The sequence below is a fragment of the Lepidochelys kempii genome, chromosome 10 (genome assembly GCF_965140285.1).
Source record: "Lepidochelys kempii isolate rLepKem1 chromosome 10, rLepKem1.hap1, whole genome shotgun sequence".
Classification (NCBI taxonomy): domain Eukaryota; kingdom Metazoa; phylum Chordata; order Testudines; family Cheloniidae; genus Lepidochelys; species Lepidochelys kempii.
The window spans coordinates 44,364,221-44,388,240 of record NC_136389.1 but is presented as its reverse complement, the minus strand read 5'-3'; the positions used below and the strand labels follow the sequence as shown (position 1 = coordinate 44,388,240).

General features: G+C 44.6%; 1 protein-coding gene across 4 annotated transcripts in view; it reads right to left on the bottom strand.

The window, feature by feature from the left end:
- MYO9A (myosin IXA) overlaps positions 1-24,020 on the bottom strand; it is a 467,674-nt gene that overhangs the window by 71,301 nt on the left and 372,353 nt on the right. For all 4 annotated transcript variants that reach the window (XM_073363174.2, XM_073363176.2, XM_073363175.2 and 1 more), the window contains one exon: positions 11,999-12,074. In XM_073363174.2, the coding sequence (XP_073219275.1) occupies positions 11,999-12,074 (76 nt within the window). The remainder of the gene's footprint in view (positions 1-11,998; positions 12,075-24,020) is intronic.

Sequence of the window (24,020 nt, the reverse complement as noted above, 5' to 3'; positions counted from 1 at the left end):
CTCCACTGCCCACTGGAATTCTGGGTTAAGCTCTCAATCCCTGATGGGGCAAAAACATTGTTGCGGGTGGTTTTGGCTACATGTCGTCAGTCGCCCCTCCCTCCATGAAAGCAACCGCAGACAATCGTTTCATGACTTTTTTCCTTGGTTACCGGTGCAGACGCCATACCATGGCAAGCATGGAGCCCGCTCAGCTCACCATCAACGCTGCTGTTGTGGACAAGTCTACTGTAGGGGCTGCTGTGATCCAAGTAGTCAATGGAATCATAGATGTTCTGTTATCAAAGGTAGTGACTCTGGGAAACGTGCGGGTCTTTTTAGATTTTAGGTGCATCATTTTCCTGTCCTTTGTCGCTGTTGAAGAAGTCTTGCAGCCGTACATTCCAGTCCGGTTGGCGCTGTAACACCTCGTAGCACTTCTGTGGTTGACACGTGTAACAGCTCCAGGGCTCTTGCTCTTTTGCCTTGGCTGAGGTACCTTGCCCTACCAGGACCTCAAAGCATTTGACACAGAAGCAGCTGCAGCACCTGGCATTGCTACACAGCAGCAGCTCCTGGGTGCCTTCGCAGCACACAGTGCAGTAGGACTGCTAGCCATCCTCGTCCATGGTGTGTGGCTTCACCACTTCCGCTGCAACTCTGCTCTCCTGTAACTCTGCAGCAGACGGTGCCGTCCTCGTCAGACATGTAGCTTGGCCGGGGGTTCTGGGAACGTCTTCCCTGCCCAGCTCCTAGCAACCTCCAGGGCATTGTGTACAGCTCCACTGCTTCCACTGCAACTCTGCTCTCCTGCGAGCTGGAGGCTTCTGCCTCAGGCTGCTCTCCCAGCCGGCAGCACCACATGGTTGCACCTACCTCAGCCTACCCCTTGCTCCCATGGCTCATGAAGCCTGGACAGTAGTAAGGAGCAGTTCAACTATAGGCTGAGCAAGTGCAGAATGGTGGTAGAATGTGCCTTTGGATGTTTAAAAGCTTGCTGGTACTGTTGGTCAGACCTCAGTGCATCCAACATTCCCATTGTTATTGCTGCTTGCTGTGTGCTCCACAATATCTGTGAGAGTAAGGGGGAGACGTTTATGGCGGGGTGGGAGGTTGAGGCAAATCACCTGGTGTCCGATTTTGAGCAGCCAGACACCAGGGCGATTAGCAGAGCACAGCAAGGCACGCAGCGCATCAGAGAGGCTTTGAAAACCAGTTTCATGACTGGCCAGGCTTCAGTGCGACAGTTCCTCCTTGATGTGTTCCTCCTTGATGCAAACCAGCCCCCTTTGTTGATTTTAATTCCCTGTAAGCTAACCACCCTCCCCCATTCAAAATAAAGTAACTATTGTTTTGAAACCATGCATTCTTTCTTTATTAATTTTTTTTTAAAAAAAGAGATAACGGACAAGGTAGCCTGGGGGGGGGAGGAGGACAAGGCCACGTAGGTTATTGTAGCCACACTAAAAATCAAACTGAATGACAGCCTTTTGTTGCTTGGGCCATCCTCTGGAGTGGAGTGGCTGGGTGCCCGGAGCCTTCCCCTGCGCATTCTTGGGAGTCTGGGTGAGGAGGCTATGGAACATAGGGAGGAGGGTAGGCGTTATACAGTGGATGCAGCTGGGGTCTGTGCTCTTGTTGGCTTTCCTGCAGCTCCAACAGACGCTTCATCCTGTCCATTTGCTCCCCCAACAGACGCTTCATCATGTCCATTTGCTCCCCCATTAGCCTTAGCATCGCATCCTGCCTCCGCTCTTCGCACTCATTTAATTCTTTCCTGGCCTCTGCCACTGAATGCCTCTATGCATTAAGCTGTGCCCTATCAGTGCGGGAAGACTGCATGAGCTCGGAAAACATGTCATCGCGAGTGCGTTTTTTCCACCTTCTAATCTGTGATAACCTCAGGGACGCAGATGATAGGGGGAGCGTAGAAACATTCTATGCTCTACGATTCTGAGGGGACTGCATGGTCACCTGTGCGGATGAGTTTGCCATGCTGACCAAACAGGAAATGAAATTCAAAAGTTCCTGGGGCTTTTCCTGTGTACCTGGCTAGTGCATTCGAGTTCAAAGTGCTGTCCAGAGCAGTCACAATGGAGCGCTGAGGGAAAGGCTGAGGGAACTGGGATTGTTTAGTCTGCGGAAGAGAAGAATGAGGGGGGATTTGATAGCTGCTTTCAACTCCCTGAAAGGCGGTTCCAAAGAGGATGGATCTAGACTGTTCTCAGTGGTAGCAGATGACAGAACGAGGAGTAATAGTCTCAAGTTGCAATGGGGGAGGTTTAGGTTGGATATTAGGAAAAACTTTTTCACTAGGAGGGTGGTGAAACACTGGAATGCGTTACCTAGGCAGGTGGTGGAATCTCCTTCCTTAGAAGTTTTTAAGGTCAGGCTTGACAAAGCCCTGGCTGGGATGATTTAGTTGGGGATTGGTCCTGCTTTGAGCAGGGGGTTCGACTAGATGACCTCCCGAGGTCCCTTCCAGCCCTGATATTCTATGATTCTATAGCTCCTGGAGGCCAATACTGCCGATTTGCATCTGCACTACCCCAAATTCGACCCAGCAAGGTCGATTTTAGCGCTACACCCCTCGTTGGGGATGAGTACAGAAGTCGATTTTAAGAGCCCTTTAGGTCGACGGAATGAGATTGGTTGTGTGGACGAAGTCATTTTTAAATCGACCTAACGCGGCTAAATTTGACCTAACTCTGTAGTGTAGACCAGGGCTTAGAATCTTGCTACTCCAGCATTGGAAAATACTGATCTCCCACTAACGGACAGATGAAACACTGAGATCGCTGCTAGCTGCACTTTCAACGAGCTAAGCATAAAGCCTGTTGACTGAAGATGCAGCAAGTACTCCAAGATGTCCTGGATGCAAGCCATTGTTAGTTGAACTCTGCAAGCCAGTGACCACACTGAAAATGGCTTCCATTTTGCCAAATACTCCATTCTGGTAGAAGGCTTTCTACTATTGAATATGATGAGCCGAACAGCCACTGCATATCACTCTTCCTCCTCATTCAACCACAGGGCAGCCATGCAGGGAGATGAGAGTGGGATGCGAAGTACCACTGTGATTCTGTGTGAACAGGTCAGGATGGGGAGGAAGTGATAGGGGAGGCTGAATCGACAACGCAAGAAGGTAAAAAGAAACACCACCGTCACGGCCACGCCAGGGCAATGAGGATGAGCTTGGCCCAATCCACTTTCAACTTGAGGATGACCCGTGGAACAATGAGGATCAGATGAAAAGCACATAGGAGCGTCAACTGGCAGCTGAGATAGAAGGCATTGGTCAGGGAGCGCAGACTAAGCCCCCTCCCCTCTCCCCCCCGAGAACAGAAGAGCCAGCATTTTCTTTTGTCCCTTGTAGCAAATAGGTTGATCATTGGGATGCTCCAAGCCACGAAAATGATTCGCAGAATGCTGGGCTTCAGGGACCACTCGTGACTCAGGGAAAACTCCTGCCGAGATGGTCCATAAGGTGATTCTGGGCCCTGGGCAAGGGATCGGCTCTGGGAGAGATACTGCCCTCGATGCAGAACTGCCACAGCCTGATTGCCTCTTCATGGAGCACCCTGGAGTGTGCTCCCCCTTGCCTGTTCAAATAATATCTTGGGGTGGCATTGTTGTTAACTATGTGAACAGCTAAGCTGCTGATGTGGTCTAGAAAAGTGTGACAGGCATTGTGGATGGCCCAGTGCTCCAGCACATGGATATGCAGTGAAGCTTCCTGCTCCAACCACGGACTCAAACTTCAGTGACCTCAGATGTATTCCCCAACCCATGAGGGAGGCGTCGGTGACCACAGTCTTGGCTGGTAAGGACCGGATTAAGGGAACTCTCATATTCATTCCCCTGAGCTGTCCACCACTGTAAGGAGTCCAGGATTAGCAAAGGGAGGAGACCAACCTATCCAGGGGGCGAAGGATTGGACTGTAAACTGTCCTGAGCCACACTTCAAGAGGGCAAAGGTGCAGCCTGGAAAATTGAACCAAACTGCATGCATATTTAGTTGGGGATTGGTCCTGCTTTGAGCAGGGGCTGGACTAGATGACCTCCTGAGGTCCCTTCCAACCCTGATATTCTATGATTCCCAAAAGCCTCAGGCACATGTGAACTGTCGTGTAAGGCTGAGACTACAGACTGAGACAAAAACTTGTAGAGGCTATTAGGGCCCCATGAACTCAATTTTCTGAGTGGGAACCAATGTTGACTTCCCAGTGTTTAGGATGAGACCCAGACAGTCGAATAAGCACAGCATAAAGCATACATGAGAAAGAACCTCTTCTCTGGACCTGCTCCTTAGTAACCAGTGGTCCAGATACAGGAAGACATGGATTCTCTTCTTCTTGAGGTATGCTGTCCTTTTTTTATAAAAACCTGGGGGACAGAAGACAGACACAGTAAGGATGTTTTCTGGCTCATCGTAGTGAACCACCGTTTCCAGTAGACTCTTCTGTGGCTTGGGAGGATCACCACATGAAAATAAGCATCCTAAAGGTCCAGACCAGCAAATCAGTCATTCTGAGTCAATGAGGGGAGGACAGCCGATAGGGTGACCATTCGGAACCTCACATATCTGATATATTTGTTGAGCCTGTACAGGTAGCCCTAAAATCCTTGAAGGAGTGCAAATTTTCATCAGGTTTGTCAAAAAAAAAAAAAGCACCCAACCATTGAAGAGCAAGTCCTCTATAGCCTGCTGCATGTTGGAAGCAACACCCAAATTTTCTAGCTAGGATGCGCTTTTCATAGGCACCACCGAGGCCTTCACTCTGCCTGAAGTATATGCTACAACAAGCACGGACTGCAGCGATGTCTTGGCTGCCAAGCAATGTTTGGTAATAAACCTCTGAAATTCCACCTTGGAGGCTTCGGGCAGCTGTTCTGTAAATTTAGACATAGTTATCCAATTTACAAAGTTGTATCTGGACAACAGTGCCAGCTGGTTTGCCATTCACATTTGTAGGGAAGAGGTAGTGTAGATCTTTCTACCCATTAAGTCCATCCATTTAGAGTCTTTGTCCTTAATAGCAGACTTAAATCTGCACTACTAAGCTCTGTTGTTTGCTGAAGTTGCAACCAGGGAATTAGGGGCCGGTTGGGAGTAAAACACCTCAAATCCCTGCATTTGGACAAAGTAACATTTTTCCAAATGCTTTGCCATAGGTGGCACCAAAGCTGGTGTTCTCCAAAGAACATTTGCATGCTCCAGCAGCACATCATTAATGGGGAGAGCCACTTTCTCTGGGGCAAAAGGCTGCAGGGTGTTTATGGGTGTTCTCCTGCAGGAGCTCTACCTGGATGCCCACGGAAGCAGCCACACATCACAAAAGGTCCTGGTAGGCCTTGAAATCCTCAGACACTGAAGGAGGAACCAGGCACTGCTGAGTTGTCCAGGGACAATGAAGAGGCCATTAGGTGCACCGACAACAGGTCTCAGTCCAGAACAGGTGGACCTGTACGGGACAGCTCCAGAAGCTCCACAAGGGGAAGAACAACCGATGTCTGAGCTTGGGGCGGGTCAACAGTCCCAGCCACCAATATGCCCAGTGATCTCGTCTTAGAGCAGGATGAGGATAGCAACATCTGTGATCAAGGAGTGTTCCAAGGGGACCACTGGGCACAAGGGTAAGGCATTGGTGGCCAGAAAGTCCTGGATACAGGTCAGGTGATGGAGAGCAGGAGGAGGAACCCGACCTGGATGTCAAGGAATCTGGAGTTTCAGGGGATAAAGGTGGAGCCAGCCTTGAACGTGCGAACTGGTTTGACTCATCTGTTGCCCACAGTGAGGAAGGGACCAGCGTTGTTGGTGGAAATGGCACAGCCAGCACTGAATATGCCTAAGTTATCTCAGCTGCTGGGAGCTCTGTCAGTACCGAAGTCAGCAGTGGTACTGATGCGGCCAATGGTGCCTAGATGGAGAGCAGGGAAAGCTGCCACAATAACATCAGTGCTGCAAAGTGCAGCCGTGCAGAGGAGTCTCCTAGTGCTGAGGAGGTCCCTTGTGCTCAGCCTGGCAATGGCCTCACTTCCACAGTCTGCAGCAAGGGATTATCAAGATGCGGTGCCAACAGACCAGAAGGTTCAGAAGCCCATTCAGGCAGCAAGACCGAGGATGCCATAGTCCTTGTGAAGTCTTGGACCTCGGTATGGAAAGGCAGAGGAGGTCCACTGCCACCTGATATGTCACCGGTGCAGAAAAATAGCAGGTACTGGCATTGCCCTCACTGGTACTGGACTCAATGGACGCCCAAGAGCTGGAATCAGAGTCAACAATACTGGGTCTCCCATACCTCTACACAGTGTGGGGGAATAGTTGGAAGGACCTGCTCCATCCCGGATGCCGATAATAGCTGTACTCTTCATGGAGGAGAAAGAAGAGTCTCCACGAGAAAGGGAATGGTCTCGACTAGTCTTATAAGAACTTTTCATCAGTGTACTCAGTGGGGAGTGGGTTCTTCACCTCTTCAGAGAGGCGCCAGTTCCAGAGCACAAGCCAGTACCACTCACTGAGATCAATGGCAGCCTCCAATCCGACGGAGGCGCGGTGGTGGCCTGCTCGAGAAGGTACAGCTTTAGGTGAAGATCTCTAGCCACTTGACTCCCTTTTGTGAACAACTTACAATTAAAACACTACTCTGTGATGTGAGGCTTGCCTAAGCAGAGCAAAGACCTTGTGTGAGGGTCGTTGTTAGAAATCATCCGCACACACAACGGACAGTTTTGAACCCTGGTGAGGACATCACCAGGGAAAATAACTAACGCGAATACTAAGGATACTATCCATATACAACTAGAACAATTAAGTCAAAGCTAAAGGATTGTGAGGTTAAGCAACACACAGAGCTCCAACTCCAGCCATGGGTGGGAAGAAGGAACTGAGGGGAGGTGGTGCTACCTCAGATAGCCAGGGAGAGGCTATGGTCATGATGTGCAAGTGCCACCACTGCTAGGCAAAATTCTCCAGCTCCATTGTGCTGGGTGTGCATACACCCACGTGAATACATGGCTACCTCGACTCAAAGAAGAAACTAAAATTTCCTGGGGGGTTTTAAAAAGATTTTATGGGAATTTTAATACTCTGTACTTATATTTTCTAGGGTGAAAACATTAACAATAGCATGAATAGCAGCAACCTCTGTCAATTGGGGGTTAATGATTTCACAGAGCAAAACAGACCGTTTTAAAAGAGTGATCTACAGCTGTTCTTTTCACATTTCGTAAACCATTAATGAACATAAAACAGTATCTGTTGAACTGAAAATAAAGCCACCCTGACAGACTTTGGTTAGTGAGACCATGTTTTTAATTATTTAGTGGCTGCTTCAGGCGGTTTTCAGATATGCTGCCTTGTTTCTGCTTTAGTGAAGCCGTTTTCCCTCTAGCTGCCATAGTACTCCTAGAAACCACAAAACCACTTCTTTGGAGGAGAGCTGAAGGATGTGGATTCATCAGAGAGCTCCTCTGCAGCTACTTCTTGCATGATGTCATTGCTTAGACTTGCATTCAAAATGTCTCCGGCTACACTGCAGGGCTCAATCCATATGATAACACACTGTACTTAAGAGGAAACTCCTGGTTTTAATTTAACTCCAGAAAAATGTTTAATGGCTCAGACATTAAGTATCAGAAAGCATTGACATGAGAATCTGAAGGGAAGAATGATTGTTTTAAGTTTGTACATCTTAGTTAAAAATAGATTTCTAATTAATCATGTTACACTCCCCCACCCCCCAAGTACAGTGTTTGATTTATTATAGTGTTTGGTGGATCATTATCTTTATTTTTGTAGACAGTTTTGTATGTGGTAATTGTTAAAATTACATTAAAAACCTGTACAACTTAATTAAAATGTATATTATTAATGAAATAATAGATATTTGTCTTCAACATAAAATCAACCGCTGTGAGTGATATTAAAATCAAATGCATATTTAGGCTTGGAAGAATTCTATTTTTATTTCCATTCATAAGTGGGACAGATAATACCAATGTTTATTTTTAAGCAGTTTTTTTATTTTAATCTATTTAAATTTTCACAGTTTGGGAAATTATGGGTGTGGGCAAACAATTATTTAATGAGAGTAGACACAGATTCAGAAAGATAAAGCTTTATAAACTTCTAAAACAAATTGTCAGCATCACATCAAAATACAAAAGTAAATATCCTTACACCCAGTTTTTAATATGCATTCACTAGTACATTTGTAATAAGCCTAATTCAAAAATCTAAATACTAAGATTTTGACTTTAATAAAAGTGGCTTTTTTCCTACTTTGCCTATCTGAAAATTTTCATAATTATACATGAACATATTTTTGTCAGTCTGTGTGTGTATGGTGAAATTGACATTTACCGATAATTACCAGTAAAAATGTAATCCTTTCAAGCCTATGCATATTCAGTCATTGCATTTTGGATTTAAACACCTTATGAGATGTTGAAGGGTGTTTTGTTTTGTTTTTTACTTTTGGGGTTATGGGGGACAGAAAATATTTAATGGCTCAGTAGTTTACTATGTATTGTGGAACCACAGATTGTGGCTACTTAAGACACAGTACTGGGATAGAGAGGCATGCACTAGTTAGGATACCTTGAATAAATGCATTCTTGCCCAGTCACTGAACAAATTCCAGCACAGTTGTTAAAGCAATACTAGGACTCTTACAGGCAGCTTTGTTACTCAGTGATGAAAAAGGACTTGTCTTCACTACGGGAGTAAGCCGACCTAAGTTACACTACTCCAGCTACTGGTTGACGTAGCTTAGTTCGACTTACCCCGGTGTCTTCATGGCACTGAGTCGAGGGGAGACGCTCTCCAGTCGACTTCCCTTATTCTTCTCAGAGAGCTGGAGTACCAGGGTCAATCAGAGAGCACTCTGCTATCCATTTAGCGGGTCTTCACTAGACCCACTAAATTTATCCCTGCTGCATCAATTGCAGCAGTGTCAATCTCCCCATAGTGGAGACCAGCCCACAACCTTTGTGGATAAGGGAAAGAAGAAAAGTCGGATGACAGTAAGATAGTCACTACCCCTTTTATCTTTGAAGTCTTGGGTTGAAATGTCATTTAGGACAAATGGGAAAGGTTCAGTGGTCTCATAGTGGGGCTCTTTTCAAACTCCCACACATTCTGGTATGGCTGACAGTTTTTGCTCATGACTGGAGTAACTGAGGGTGGTGCAGGTCAGGCTTCAGATGTACTGGTAAAATTGTAAGTGCAGAGCCAAATTCACCACTTACACTATTTATAGCCAATGACACCAGTCTCCACATTAACGGCCAGATTCTGGTACCCTTGTTTACATTGAATAGTACATTACTCCTCTTAAAATGTCATTGACTTCAAAAGACAAGGGGGAGAGACTTAAGTAGCCTTGCATTCTGAAGGATTCCAGACCCCTGGGTAAAGGATCACTCAACCATCAATGAAATGTCGTCACCTCTGACCTGTAACATAGTTGCTGTTTCACAAGAGCTTATGGTAGCAAGTGGAGAATAAACACTACAGATGAGGAGGAAAATGGAACCTTTTTGTATTAGCTGGTCCAGTGCCAAGTGAAAAGATGGAACATTTTCTGATCAGCTCCAACGCTAACAATACTGCAAAATTGATTTTGAAACAAATGCAAATCCTGAGTGAACTATGCTAGGATAACATCTTCTGTAAGGTTTCTCCTGACATCAGGTTTTTTAGCAGAGTGTTTGTTTGGTTCCGGGATGAAGGTGACATTTGTTGTTATGAGTTTTAAAAATTATTATTATTTATTAAATAAAGTTAGAGAAAATATTCAGGCATTCAAAAGTTTACATGTTCCACCAAGTCTGATGTGTTTCACTCTATTTTTTCTAAGCTTTAGCTCTTATCCTGATATCCTGGGTTCTTTCACTTTCAGGGAATTTATCTGCTGTTTTGTTTTGATCCAAATAAATGCAGTTGAGCATATGACTGCAAATAGCAAAGAACAATAAGGTCCATCTTTTTTGTTCCCTCTGCTCCTCTGATGGAGAAGTAGGGATTCCAGTGCAATTACACCGCACACACAATTACACATCATGATTGGAGTTAAACTGGTTAGAGCAGGATCAGTTATAGTACTAGTAGGTAAGGTTAAGGAAATAAAAAGTCTACTATAGAGACAGCCATTGCATTCGCTTCACACAACAGAGTGGGATTACTTTTCAAGAACAGAAGCTAGAGTTGGGCAGAATGCTGTAACTGAAAATGTATCTACTCTATAACCTCTAGTGAAATTGTGCCTGGAGGATCACACAGTGACTTTGCAGACCTATTCCTTTTCTCACCCCAGGAATGGCATTGCTTCTAATTGAAGAACGCAGTTTTGTGGGAACAATGTTGTTCTTCGGTACATCAAAATAAACTCATTCATCTTCAGATTCTTTAAGTCTCTTTCAACAGAACTTCAGGGCCTTCCTGATATTAAAAAAGTCATGCTACCTCAACTTTATCAGAGGAAAAGAGCACTGGGATGGGAGAATATTATATGTTTAAAGGAACACTTTACATGGATTGATAGGGAGGTTTACACAGAGTCCACAACACTAGAGAAAAGATTCTGGGTCTCACTATAACTGTGCTTGGGGCAGGCCAGAAGGAAAAATAGTGGCTTCAGATCACACTGATTCCTCCTGATCTTGGTTTGTCCTGGTGCTGGTCCAGTTCGCCGGTGAAACAAAGGAATTCAGGGCTGCTATAAATTACACTCAGCTGCCCACAAACCCAAGTAGTTGTTTCAGCAGCTGAAGATTGCTGGAGCACCCTGGTCAAACCCCTATGCCAAGGGCCAGGAGCAGGGGTGAAGCAGAGTAGCCCCTAGGCAAGGGGAATCCTGAGGGGTCTGGTTAAGCAGGTTTCCTGACACATTTGCATCACTGGAATAGAGCAGCTGGAGTACAGAGGAGGCCTAGATCTGTCTTCAAGGTAGGAGCAGTCTGTTTAACAGGAGACTTAATTCTGAATATGGGCCAGAAAAACTGTTTGGAAAGGGGTGCTGGCCTCTTATGTACCCCTTACTGGCTCCTGAGGTGTAGTAGACGTGACACCCTGCATGAGCTATATCCTCACTGAAACCTTGATGGAAAAATCCAGGATTGAACTGTAAGGATGTTTTATAATCGTAAAGAATCTCTCTAACACCAGAAAGAAAAGGAGTACTTGTGGCACCTGAGACTAACCAATTTATTTGAGCATAAGCTTTCGTGAGCTACAGCTCACTTCATGACTTAGCCACTCCGATGAAGTGGGCTGTAGCTCACGAAAGCTTATGCTCAAATAAATTGGTTAGTCTCCAAGGTGCCACAAGTACTCCTTTTCTTTTTGAGAATACAGACTAATATGCCTGCTATTCTGAAATCTAACACCAGAAGTAGAATTACTTCAGACCCAGATCTGTAATAAGAGAGAGATGTAGGTGACCTGTATTTTAAGGGTTTCAATCATTAGTGATATCTTCATTTTAGCAGTTAGGATTCCTTTGACATTCCCTGAACAAATGTATCTGCAAACATATCTGCAAATATTTGAAACTCAACACTACGCCCCCCACAATTCTTTGGGAGCACAAACAAAAGTGTGCCATGGGACCTTCTTCCCATCACATCACAGATGCATAGTTCTGTGTATTATAAAACATGCAAGTACTTTTTTGTCCAAAGAAGAACTGTGGATGAATTCTGACCTCTATACCTATGAGAAACACACTTATGTGAATGTTAAGGGTGGACAACCTTGACTATTTCCCTATAATATTACTTCAGTTTATAGCACACGCCTCTTTATAAATCAACTTCTAAAATCCTTGCCACTTCAATTACAGGTTTCGGTTGCTGAGTTGGATATGATTATGTGACAAGGGCAAAGCAAGAACGAACCAAGGGCAAAAGACAAAGTTAGCCTGGGAGAAACATTCACAGGGTGGTTCTGCAACAGAACAAAAAAATTCTCCCCTCTGAAATGATCTTTACCTGCTAATGTGAAGAGTAGACTTACCGCTGGGTTTTCTCATTGATGGTGTTAACTCCCTGAAGATCTGAAAGGGGCGTTCTTGGGCTTTTCCGGGTAATACCTATGGAAGCATATCAACAAGAGTTTTTACACCCCTCTTCACAAGGAGAAAATTAGAGCAGCAACAGCTTTTTGTTGGCTGCAAATGAAAAAGAGCAATATGTATTTGTCATGGCACATGCTGGGTATACAAAGTAAGGGGTTTATGAAGGAGCCATGGCTGCTGAAATATCAACTGACTACTGACGTCTCATGTTCTTTGACAAGGAGACATAACTTACTAGCAATTCTGCTCGCTCTAGTCTGCCTCTTCCCCCAGCACCCGCCAATACAACACGTGAACAATTTGTCAATGGTGTACTTTCCACTATTAGAAAGCAAGATGGGAGGAAAACTACCAATCAGTCACGACGGATATAAAGATACCAGTTTACCTGCTTCCTGTCAGTCAAAACACTTCAAAGCAGTAACATGAAAAACATAGAAATATAATAGTCAATCACTCCATCAAGAAGGGAATTGGTTGGGATAGAGAGAGAGAAATAGCTAGATTACTACAATTACCAATAATTGTTTCTTGTTGTATGCCACTGCTTCTTCCCCTTCCTAACAAATGAATATACACTGACATAGTAAGCAGTATGCTGTTGGGGGTAATCTTATCTTCTACCAAAATGGAATCCTCTGAAACTTATAGGTTCAATTTTCAAGGCCTGATCAACGTGTGAGGAGAGTATGTTGTAACAGCTTTGTAGATTTTAATGGCAGATGGTTCAACTGTGTCTGCCCAAAAAGTGGAAATGTTTTGGGTGCAACGAAATTAACAGAAATAAAGGAAAGATATAACTGTTTGCAGGCAATGAAACATTGTTTGTATCCATCCAGCAACTGATATTTAGAGAATTTACAACCTTTTCATCTGATCATGAAAACAAGTAATTTCTTAGCTGTCTAAAATCTTGTGTGAACCAAGAAATTTTTTAGAATACACGTAACATCCAGCAAGTGTATATTCCTTTGCCCTGAATTCTCCAAAATGATGGGGAGGGGAATGGGAAACTCTAGGAAAAAAGGAAGTCTAAATTGTCTTTTGTAATAAAACATAGGAGGAAATGCAACACTACCTTCTCTTAAAAAAAAAAAAAGAGAGTTACCCTGGGGTCAGTGGAATGAAGTCTCATACTCCCTGGCTGGCTGAGATAACAATCATACTAAATATGTCCTCTTAAAAGGTGAGCATGTGGAAGGAATACTTCTCTTATGAGAGAGAGGGGGAAACTTGTTAAAACCTGTAGTAGCATACCACATTCGAGGCCAGTTAGGGAAGCCTGTATAGCTTTTACTTTGGGCTTTGCAAAAGAAACTACCTAAGTAACAAGCTCTGAGATCCTACCTCACAGATCCTGATGGAGCCAATACAGCTATGCTAAAAGAGTTCTGGGACCCTCAAGGGGCTCACTTGGAGGTTCTAATTAAAGTCAACCCATAGACATTTTAAAACGTACTGACGTGTAACAATGTCCTCCTGTAATCCTCTTGGAACACTTTTTTTTTTTTTTTTAAACAATCCAAATCTGATTGTGAGTCTTTGAAGTCGATAGCTTCCAACGTTCCTCAAAACAGGTCACAACCGCCCTGGTGCACCCCACTCTCAGATATGTTCAGCCTCTCAGTTTGAGGCTGTCAGAATTGGCAAAGGGGGTACTTTGATGGAACAGATCCAGCCACTCTGGATGCATGCAAAACTGTCCTGCAGTTAGGTCTACAGGTTGAGAACAACCATCACCTCAGAAACTAATTTTTGTCTACTCCCAGAGTTTTCACAGAATCAAGTGAATAAAAGGAAAAAGGAGATGACACTGTCCCCAAATTCCTTCCTCATGCCCCACAAAACATATCATCTCTAATTCCTCTTGGATTGAATGTCTGGAAGAAAAAGCATGAGAGAGAGACCTTCTGGGACAAAAGAAAGTCCTATGATAAAATGAAGAGATCAGCTAGGTTGGCAGGGGTGGCAGGTTTGTATAATTTTTGGTGGTGCCCAGAACGGGTCCAAGTCCTGCCCCGCCCTGCACCCTCACCTGCCTTGTAGCCGATATATTTTTTTTGTAATGTAAAAATGGACTGAAAACAGTAAGCGTTTAACAGTTTCCCTATATTGCACAGTGTGTGTGTGTTTGTGTGTGGGGGGAAACGAGGGCTCTGGGGTGGGGCCGGGGATGAGGGGTTTGGGATGTGGGAGGGGCTCAGGGCTAGGGTAGGGGGTTGGGCTGTGGGGTGAGGCCAGGGACGAGGGGATCACGGTGCAGGAGGGGGCTCAGGGCTGGAGCAGAAGGTTGGGGTGCAGGGGGGGTGAAGGCTCTGGGGATGAGGAGTTTGGGTTAAGGCCAGCAAGGGAGCACAGCGTAGAGCTGCACGGCAGCCGCCCAGGGCGCAGGCAGGGGCACTCCGGGGGGGAGCCGCACAGGGTGGCAGGTGGGGCCGGGGGAGAGACCCAGCCCCGAACATTGGTGGAGCCAGGCCCCCAGCCCCTGAATTTGCTGGAGCACGGGGACACCACCACATAACTCACTGCCCCTGTAGGGTGGTGCTGGTCAAAAGAAAAACTTCCACTTACAAACTGATGTACAGCCAAAGGGTCAGATCTGGGATGTTTGGGGGGCATTTTCAGGTTTCAGAAAGCTGCATATTGGCTTTCGTCAGATCTTCTCGAAAGAGGTTAATTCCTGTGAAGAAGAAAGCAGCCAACTTGATTTTTACATGTGGTTTGGTATTCCATCAAAGACACTGATGCTGTCAATGCCATTTACTGCACTGCAAATCAGGAACTATCACATGATGTCTCCCAAAAGACAGGGAGTGAACTGGGTGGAGACTAAAAATGTACAGATAACTTAGATACTGATTTAGGTCAGTGGCTACCTATTTGGGAATCTTCTCAGATCTATGTTCTGTGCCTGGGCACAAAACCAGAATGGGTAGCCAGTTTGCAAGCCCTAAGATAGCTAAATCAGCCCTCTTGTTAGTGCAGCTTATGTGTAACCCAAGGAAACACAACAATGTTCATAAGAAGGGCAAAGGGAGAACATGGATGGAAGTGTTAACTTTGATGACTCACCTGAAGAGAAACAAAGTGAGTGAGGTAATAGCCTTTTTGGACGAACTTCTGTGGGATAGTCAATCTCCAAAGCAGGGGGAAAACTGCAGGAAACTGGTTGATTGCTGCCCTCATCTGAAGTGTCAAACTGCTTCTTAGAAGAAGGGTCTGACTGAGCAGAAGAAGGGATGGGCAGTCCTCATTTTTGCTGTTTGACTCATCTCCTGAAGGACTCCTGAGGCCTGGGGAAGGTGTGCTGATAGCACAGGAATGGCCCAGATCTTTGAGCAGTTTGTATTCTACAAAATTATCTTTTCATTGAGGCACATAGATTCTCAGTGACCCCAGGGTTGCTCTGGAGAGAGAAGTCCTTATGCTCACTGAAGAGCTTGGGTCCTTCAAAAGGGAGATCCTCCACCATGTTCTGTACTTCTCCTGGAAGACCCAAGGACTGGAGCCAGAATACTGTCCTCATGACCACTGGTGTGACCATGAATCTGGAGGCTTTGTCAGCAGAATCTAGGGCAGATTGGTGGGAGGTTTTTGGGACTAACTTGGTCTCTGTGATGATGGACTGAAACTTCTCTCTCTGGTCTTGTGAGAGATGTTCAGTTAAGTGTGTAAATGTTGAGTATGTGGTAAAGATGTATTTTGCCATCAAGGCCTTTTAATTTGCAATAAGAAATTGAAGAGCAGCTGATGAGTAGCTGTTTCTGCCCAGTAAGTCCAGCCTCTTGGATTCCTTGTCTATTGAAGAGGGTCTAGATCAAGTCTGATGGCTCCTTTCATTGGCTGCACCCACCATTAAGGAATTAGAGATAGGATGGGAAAAAAAGTGGTCCATTCCCTTTGGCAGGATGTAGTACTTTTTATCAGATCTCTTACAGGGTGGGTGGCATTGTGGCCAGTGTTTGCCACAGTTTAAGCGTAGGGGATAGCAATGCCTCTCTACTGGGTAAAGCAATTTTTTCTTTTGGATTGATATTCAAAACTGTCCACCAAAGAATGTTTGGTGTGACTCTTGGAGTTCCTCTAGTAGGATCTGGAGAAAGTTTATCAGCCTCTTCATGAGGTTCTGGAATGTCCTGAAATCATCAGCATAGGAGGGTGGTAGGCATTACTACCTCATCTGGAGATGAAGTGGACTTAACTGAAGGAGGTGAGATCTCCTCAAGTTGAGGTTCTGGCTCCTACTGTGCATTGCCCAGTACCGAAGAAGGGCAGAGTACTGGGGGACAAACAATTGGTGACATTGAATGGGACGATACCTGTAGTATCTTCTTGGTATCCTACAGAACTGGTCACCAAAATGGCCCCCGGGATCCCAATAATCACTCTGAGGAGGAGAACTGGGGAAGGGTCCACAATGATAGTGCTAGTCTCTGTGGTGCCCAGTAGGTTCTCTAGGGTCTGCCTCGTTAAAAAACTCATGGGAGCTTGATGGTATGGTACAGAAATGGATTCTCATACCGAGAACTCAGAGTCCAATAAATCGTCTTGGGAGCTAAGTTGAGATGCCCCAAGTAACATGGCTGGTGCTGCCACCTGAAGGCTTAGGCAGGTGTTGGCTTGCAGCTGTCTGGATGAATCATAGAATCATAGAATATTAGGGTTGGAAGGGACTCCAGAAGGTCATCTAGTCCAACCCCCTGCTTGAAGCAGGACCAATTCCCAGTTAAATCATCCCAGCCAGGGCTTTGTCAAGCCTGACTTTAAAAACCTCTAAGGAAGGAGATTCTACCACCTCCCTAGGTAACGCATTCCAGTGTTTCACCACCCTTGTAGTGAAAAAGTTTTTCCTAATATCCAATCTAAACCTCCCCCACTGCAACTTGAGACCATTACTCCTCGTTCTGTCATCTGCTACCATTGAGAACAGTCTAGAGCCATCCTCTTTGGAACCCCCTTTCAGGTAGTTGAAAGCAGCTATCAAATCCCCCCTCATTCTTCTCTTCTGCAGGCTAAACAATCCCAGCTCCCTCAGCCTCTCCTCATAACTCATGTGTTCCAGTCCCCTAATCATTTTTGTTGCCCTTCGCTGGACTCTCTCCAATTTATCCACATCCTTCTTGAAGTGTGGGGCCCAAAACTGGACACAGTACTCCAGATGAGGCCTCACCAATGTCGAATAGAGGGGAACGATCACGTTCCTCGATCTGCTGGCTATGCCCCTACTTATACATCCCAAAATGCCATTGGCCTTCTTGGCAACAAGGGCACGCTGTTGACTCATATCCAGCTTCTCGTCCACTGTCACCCCTAGGTCCTTTTCCGCAGAACTGCTGCCTAGCCATTCGGTCCCTAGTCTGTAGCGGTGCATTGGATTCTTCCGTCCTAAGTGCAGGACCCTGCACCTATCCTTGTTGAACCTCATCAGATTTCTTTTGGCCCAATCCTCTAATTTGTCTAGGTCCCTCTGTATCCTATCCCTCCCCTCCAGCGTATCTACCACTCTTCCCAGTTTAGTATCATCCGCAAATTTGCTGAGAGTGCAATCCACACCATCCTCCAGATCATTTATGAAGATATTGAACAAAACCGGCCCCAGGACCGACCCCTGGGGCACTCCACTTGACACCGGCTGCCAACTAGACATGGAGCCATTGATCACTACCCGTTGAGCCCGACAATCTAGCCAGCTTTCTACCCACCTTATAGTGCATTCATCCAGCCCATACTTCCTTAACTTGCTGACAAGAATACTGTGGGAGACCGTGTCAAAAGCTTTGCTAAAGTCTAGAAACAATACATCCACTGCTTTCCCTTCATCCACAGAACCAGTAATCTCATCATAAAAGGCGATTAGATTAGTCAGGCATGACCTTCCCTTGGTGAATCCATGCTGGCTGTTCCTGATCACTTTCCTCTCATGCAAGTGCTTCAGGATTGATTCTTTGAGGACCTGCTCCATGATTTTTCCAGGGACTGAGGTGAGGCTGACTGGCCTGTAGTTCCCAGGATCCTCCTTCTTCCCTTTTTTAAAGATTGGCACTATATTAGCCTTTTATTTAGCCTGGATGGTACCAGTGCAGAGGCTCTGATAAATCTCCTTAGCAATGGAGATTCAGGCTCATCCAAAATGATGAGATCCTCAGAAGACAAAAATCTGGAAGGAGCCAGAGGGCTCTTGTAGTCTATAGTCGAGGCTTGGGTTGGTACTGGAGGTGGAACTGTGGACTAGCGAGATGGAGACTACTGCAGTACTGAGTTGGATGCAGGGTCCTGTCTTACTTCAGAGCTAGGGTAAGAAACCTGTACTGAGGGATGTATGCCGTGAGGGATCAGGTGGTGCTGCTGCAGTAGGTGTTCTGGAAAAGGGCTTATCAATACAAGGCTCCTTACATGATACCAATGCCTCAGTACCAGACTCAGTTGGAGCCTCTACGGCAGTGCTACTCAAAGTGGTGGTCCAAGCCATCGGCTGCTGGTCTGCGCGCACATTGGAAAAAAACCTGCCAGTCCCCCACATCAGATAGCTTGAGAAGCACTGGTCTATGGTACCCTTTAAGGGATGTGAAGTCTCCGGAGAGACCTTTTCATCGTTTCTCTGGTCGGGGAGGAATGCTTTCTTCTCTTTGATGCCTTTGTCTCCGTGGTGCAGATAATGCTGGACGGTGACTGAAGCAGCCTGTGATGTTGAGGCCGATGTATCGATGGAGGGACAGGATGGGAAGTGGACCCTTCCAGAGCTAGAGCATATTCCATTAACAGGTGTTTTGGTCTAATGTCCCTATCTTCTTTGGACCTACCCTTAAACTCCAGATAGATCTTACACTTTGAGGGGATGTGGGAGTCCCCCAGACACCACAGACAACTTGAATGTCTGACTGTGGGGAAAAGACCTGTGGCAGGTCTGGCGGGACTTAAACCCTGAGGTCTTAGGCAAAACAGATTGTGCTCCAGCACAAAGGTCAAGTAGGGGGGGAAGCCCCACTCCAGGAGCACAAAAATCATGCTCAATGAAATATAGCGAAAATAAAATAAAGGTAAAGTATATAATTGAGAAATTAAAAACTTTCATGAGGTCAAAGACAGGTGGGAAGCTGAATACAGCTAACTGCAGAAGACTCCTTCCCAAGCCACAGGCGGGCTGAAAAGTAACTAAGTGGCAGTAGGCCCACGCCTCCCTATATCCACTTATTTGGAGCATGAGGTGTTACTTCATACAGGCGTGAGCCTGCAAGCACTACTTTGTAGTCTGTGATCGTTAGCTAATGGGCGAACCCACATCCCAGGTGGAGCACCCACAGGGGCATATATTCAGGGGGAAAAGGCTATTACCTCATCCACCTTGTCGCTCTCATAGCCTGGGACCACACGGCTACAACAACACTGCAACCACCTGAAAAGACCCTGTTTCACTGCAGCTCTGGGAACAGTCAAATGCCAGCCCACTTTTTCCCCATTCCCTTTGGTCAAACCCAACATGACAGAATGGAGGAGACATTTATTTAGTGCACTCCCAAAAGCATTATTCTCAGTATGGCATTTAGATTCAGAGAGGTGAGGAGATTGGGGAATTCAGCTACTATGAGAGACAGGAAGTTACCCTCTGGCTCAGGGTCCCCCTTTTCAGAATTGAGGTTGATGTACAGATACACAGCCTCCTTCCAGGAGGGGATTCCCCAGAGATAGAACTGGCTGTCCAGTTCCTGTCTGAGATTGCAGGGCTTGGGCCCAGAGGTTGCTTTTTAGTAAATCCACTTGCAGTGGGGCACCAAAGGGTTAAAGAACACGGACTGGAAGACAGAATGAACAGTTCCAGTTGTGCCATGGGAAGCAAACTCTGCAGACTTCTCCCCATAAAGAAACACGAGAAAGAGTGATTTCCGGGGCAAGGAAGATCTAGCTCCATTCCCTTAGAGCAGAAATCAGAGATGCAGGGTTCCCCTGGCAGTGCTCCAGAAGGCCTCAGATTCACAAGTTCCTGCCTACAGGACCCCATCTTGCTCCAACCAGACTAAGTGCAAGGGCCTAAATTGCAGCTATTATCAGTAGTGATATGTGGAATAAGCCTCTTCAGCACAAGGCAAAGAAAACATGTCACACTGTAGCTTGTCTTGCTGTGAAATGGGTAGGGGATGGAAAGCAATGATAGATCAGCATCGGAGAATCATAGAATCATAGAATATCAGAGTTGGAAGGGACCTCAGGAGGTCATCTAGTCCAACCCCCTGCTCAAAGCAGGACCAATCCCCAATTAAATCATCAAAACTGCAAATTTGCAGGGATGCTCAGCAACAGCAACTTCCTCCTAAGAAATGGAGCTCTGGTTCTGGCTTCCAGAGCAAACCCAAGATCTGAGAGGCAGGCAAAGGGGAGGGAATTCTGCCAGAGGCCTTCAAACACACACACACACACACACCCCAACATCTGGGACACAGAGCCTTCCTCGACTTTTTTTCTTCTCTCTTGAGGTTCTTCTCACTTCTGCAGAGAAGGGCTGGAAGAGACATAGCTGGAAGACAACCCACGCATCTATGCCTTGCTTCCAGTACGAAATGATAGGAGACATTGGAAATGGGTGGACAGGTACTTTTATATTAGAACATGATACACAGGTCTTTTTCTCTCCCAGATTCCTGCTACGTGACTGAATCCTATTGTCTAACAAGGTGTTTACGTGTAGGATACTGGAAAAAGTGATGCAATACAAATGGCCTTTTAAATCAATTATGAGTGCACCTCACCCTTTTCCTGTAGGTATCTTTATTCTAAGTTGGCCATTGATTGCAACACGTTCCTAAATATCCAAAGATGTTTACAGATTTACTATGATTTTACACTGTCCAAAACTGACAAGGAACTATCAATAAAATAACTGCCCAGTAGATGGAAATTTGTCTAAGGTCAGTGTCAACCCTGTAGTGCAGCAGGCTGCGTATGTTACCATGTTTACAGTACTGAAGGCCCATAGATCAACTTTAAATTATTTATTGACTTTATTAATTAAGCGGATAATATCTTGATGTCCACTGACTGGGTTCTGACTTGATGTATGGCATTAATGTCTTGATTTCCCCCCATAAACATATGGAGAAAATCTTTAATCTATTATATTTCATTTTGGTTGGAATCTTTCATAACCAGTGGGTCTCTTTTGAACAGTGACCTTTCATTGGAATACTGATTTTGTTCTTTTTAGTGACTTGTTTATCCTATGACTGCAGTGTGAACTTAAAATGAGAATGATAAGATTACAATCACCAGAAATGTAATATCCACAGGGGGGGAATATTTTATGAGATGCTGAAATTATTAAGATAAGATTGTACCAAAATATTGCTGTAGCTTGGTCTTACATAAATCAGGAAAAGAAACATTTTTATTCCAGGATCAACTTAAAACTACACTGGAGCTTATATAATAGGTGTATATAACACTAGTAAGTGTCAGGTACTCCAGGCAGTCTTAATTCAAAGATTTGTCACTTGCAACTGTAAAAATAAATTACGTATGAGATGAGTGCAAGCTGAGTTAAGAAATGACTGCTGCAGTAATTCATTAAAAACTTGTCTACATATTACCAGATGAAGAGCAAATGCTTAAAGAGCTCTACATCCCCTCCAAACACTAGGTAAAGCTGAAGTCTTAATGCAGTGCTGTTTCTACTGGGGGGGGGGGGGGAGGGGACTGAGAGGCTTTTGGGAACAAAGGGTAGTTATTTTTAATTTAACCCCTTTTGATTTGCTTGTGCTCCCGTCCCCCTGCCACCAAATACTCTGACAAAGGAAAATTTATTCATGAATTGTATAAACAATTACTCTCCACACAAAGGATCAGGAACTTGGGTGCTTCTCCATTTACAGGGTAGATGCAGATTGAACAGTTAAGCTAAACTGTGGTCATAAATATGACTATTCTCTAAAACTCTCTTCCCTCTAAGGGCTCGTTTCCCCGAGTTCAACGCTAGTCCTTTCCAGGGCTAGACTGATTTGTCTAACTGGTCTTTTCTATGTCTAATGTCTACACTATTATGATTTTGGGAAGAATTGTGAACAATATACTTTCTACCCACTATATAGGAACATTAACCAACAGAGCTCCTGCCTTTGACTCAGACAGCTAAGCCCAGTGCATGTCACACTGTGCAATATTTTTTGTTACATAATTCCAGTTAATACAGAGCATGAAGCCCTATTATTAATTGTGCTTAACTTGTTAAGACATTGAAGCATCCCTGCTTTTCTGTTATGGAATACTGACAAAATAACACAAATGTACTAGGTATAATCACTGAAGTGATTAAGTAACCAATGAAAAGGTGACCATTAGTAACTTGGCCAAATAGCTAGAACAGTAAGTAATATTACCACCCTAGGGGAATTTGGATTCACTAACTAATCCACTGGTTAAATAACTTTTTTAATTTACACTTGTGATTGGAACTGATGCTTACATTTCAAAACAAAGACATTTCTACCAAACAATCTATTTTTCAGAAATCGAGAGGATGTAACTTTATTCAACTTCCAGGAAAAGCCAAGTCCAAGTAGTACCATTGGTGAGCATACAGGCTCTTCTAAAACTTGGGAATACATACCTCAAGGCTAGCAACTGAATGAATCCAGCAAAATGTAACTCCCAAGCATCAAATAATTAAATGGGTTTGGACTCTACCTATTTTAAAGAAAAAGTTTTAGGAACTGACCAATGGCAGCACACACTGTAGAGGGAAATGCAAGAGACCAGAATACAGAAGCAGCTAATCTGCATGAACTACAGTACTTGTTTGCCAGACCATCTGCTCTTGGCCAAGTCATAAAATAGCAGCAACTGTAACAGAGATCCCATGTTCCACCTTCTCAACCAAAGATGGATTTCTTACAGGGAAAAGGATGACAAGGCTTTGCCAGTGGCAAGAGTGAATTTAAGTTTAACACTGTTGGGCTTGACCATAATAAACTTACATTTTTTTTTACACTGAATTATAGGACATAGTTAAAAAATATTCTGTGCTGTATGGGTTTCCCTCCCCATTTTTTAACAAACCATAAACAACCTGTTCATATAGCTAAACTAACTTGAAAATCTTAAACTGGATTCCAATTGCTTTACTTACACTAGAAATAAACTATTAGGTGCTAACTATTGAGAGCTATGTAATTATCTGTAAGTGTTGCTTAGAAGTATATTGACTGCGAAATTCTAGAGGCTATGTCTATAGTAGACTTTTTGTTAAGATTTCCCATTGGTGGAAATAGTGGAAAATTAAGGAAACTAGTCTAGTGTAGACAAGGCCTCCGTTAAGAATGAAAACCCTTCCTTAACTTTCCCAGTGCTAGACATTGCAGGGAGCACATGGAATAAGTCTGTTTAGAGACTTCTAAAGACAAGCACATCTTTCTGAAGTGCTAACAAAAATGTACTGTACTTACCATGCATATTTCTACAATGTGGAAACAAGCCTTTTGATGTTCTGCTTAGGCACATCTTACAGGAGTTTTAAAGTCTATGTTTTAGATGGAAAGTGTGCCTTTATTAAGACTCGTTTACAGTAATGCTCCATCTCTGTAAACTTGATTTATACAAAATGAAGAAGGAATACGATGGCACAAGACTTAAGCCTTCTGTAGATATAGACACCAAAAATATTTAATTTTTTTAATTCACCTATAAAGCTTGATCACCTCTCCACAGGCAACAAGGCAAAACTCGATATTACACTCTATTGCATGTTCCTTTTTTGAAGGGCTTGCAACTGTATGCGCATCTGAACTTTAAAGTGAAATGATATACAGAGCAGTTTAAAGAGTGAACTAGTATTGTGGCATCTTGCAGCAGGCCCTTTACATTGTTATAACACTGAATCTCCATGCGCTATTCTTTGTGGCAGGTGATGTTATGTTCCATGCTGCTGGACTCCCTTCTCCTCCTACAATAGGAGTCCAGCCATAGTAATTAGTAACA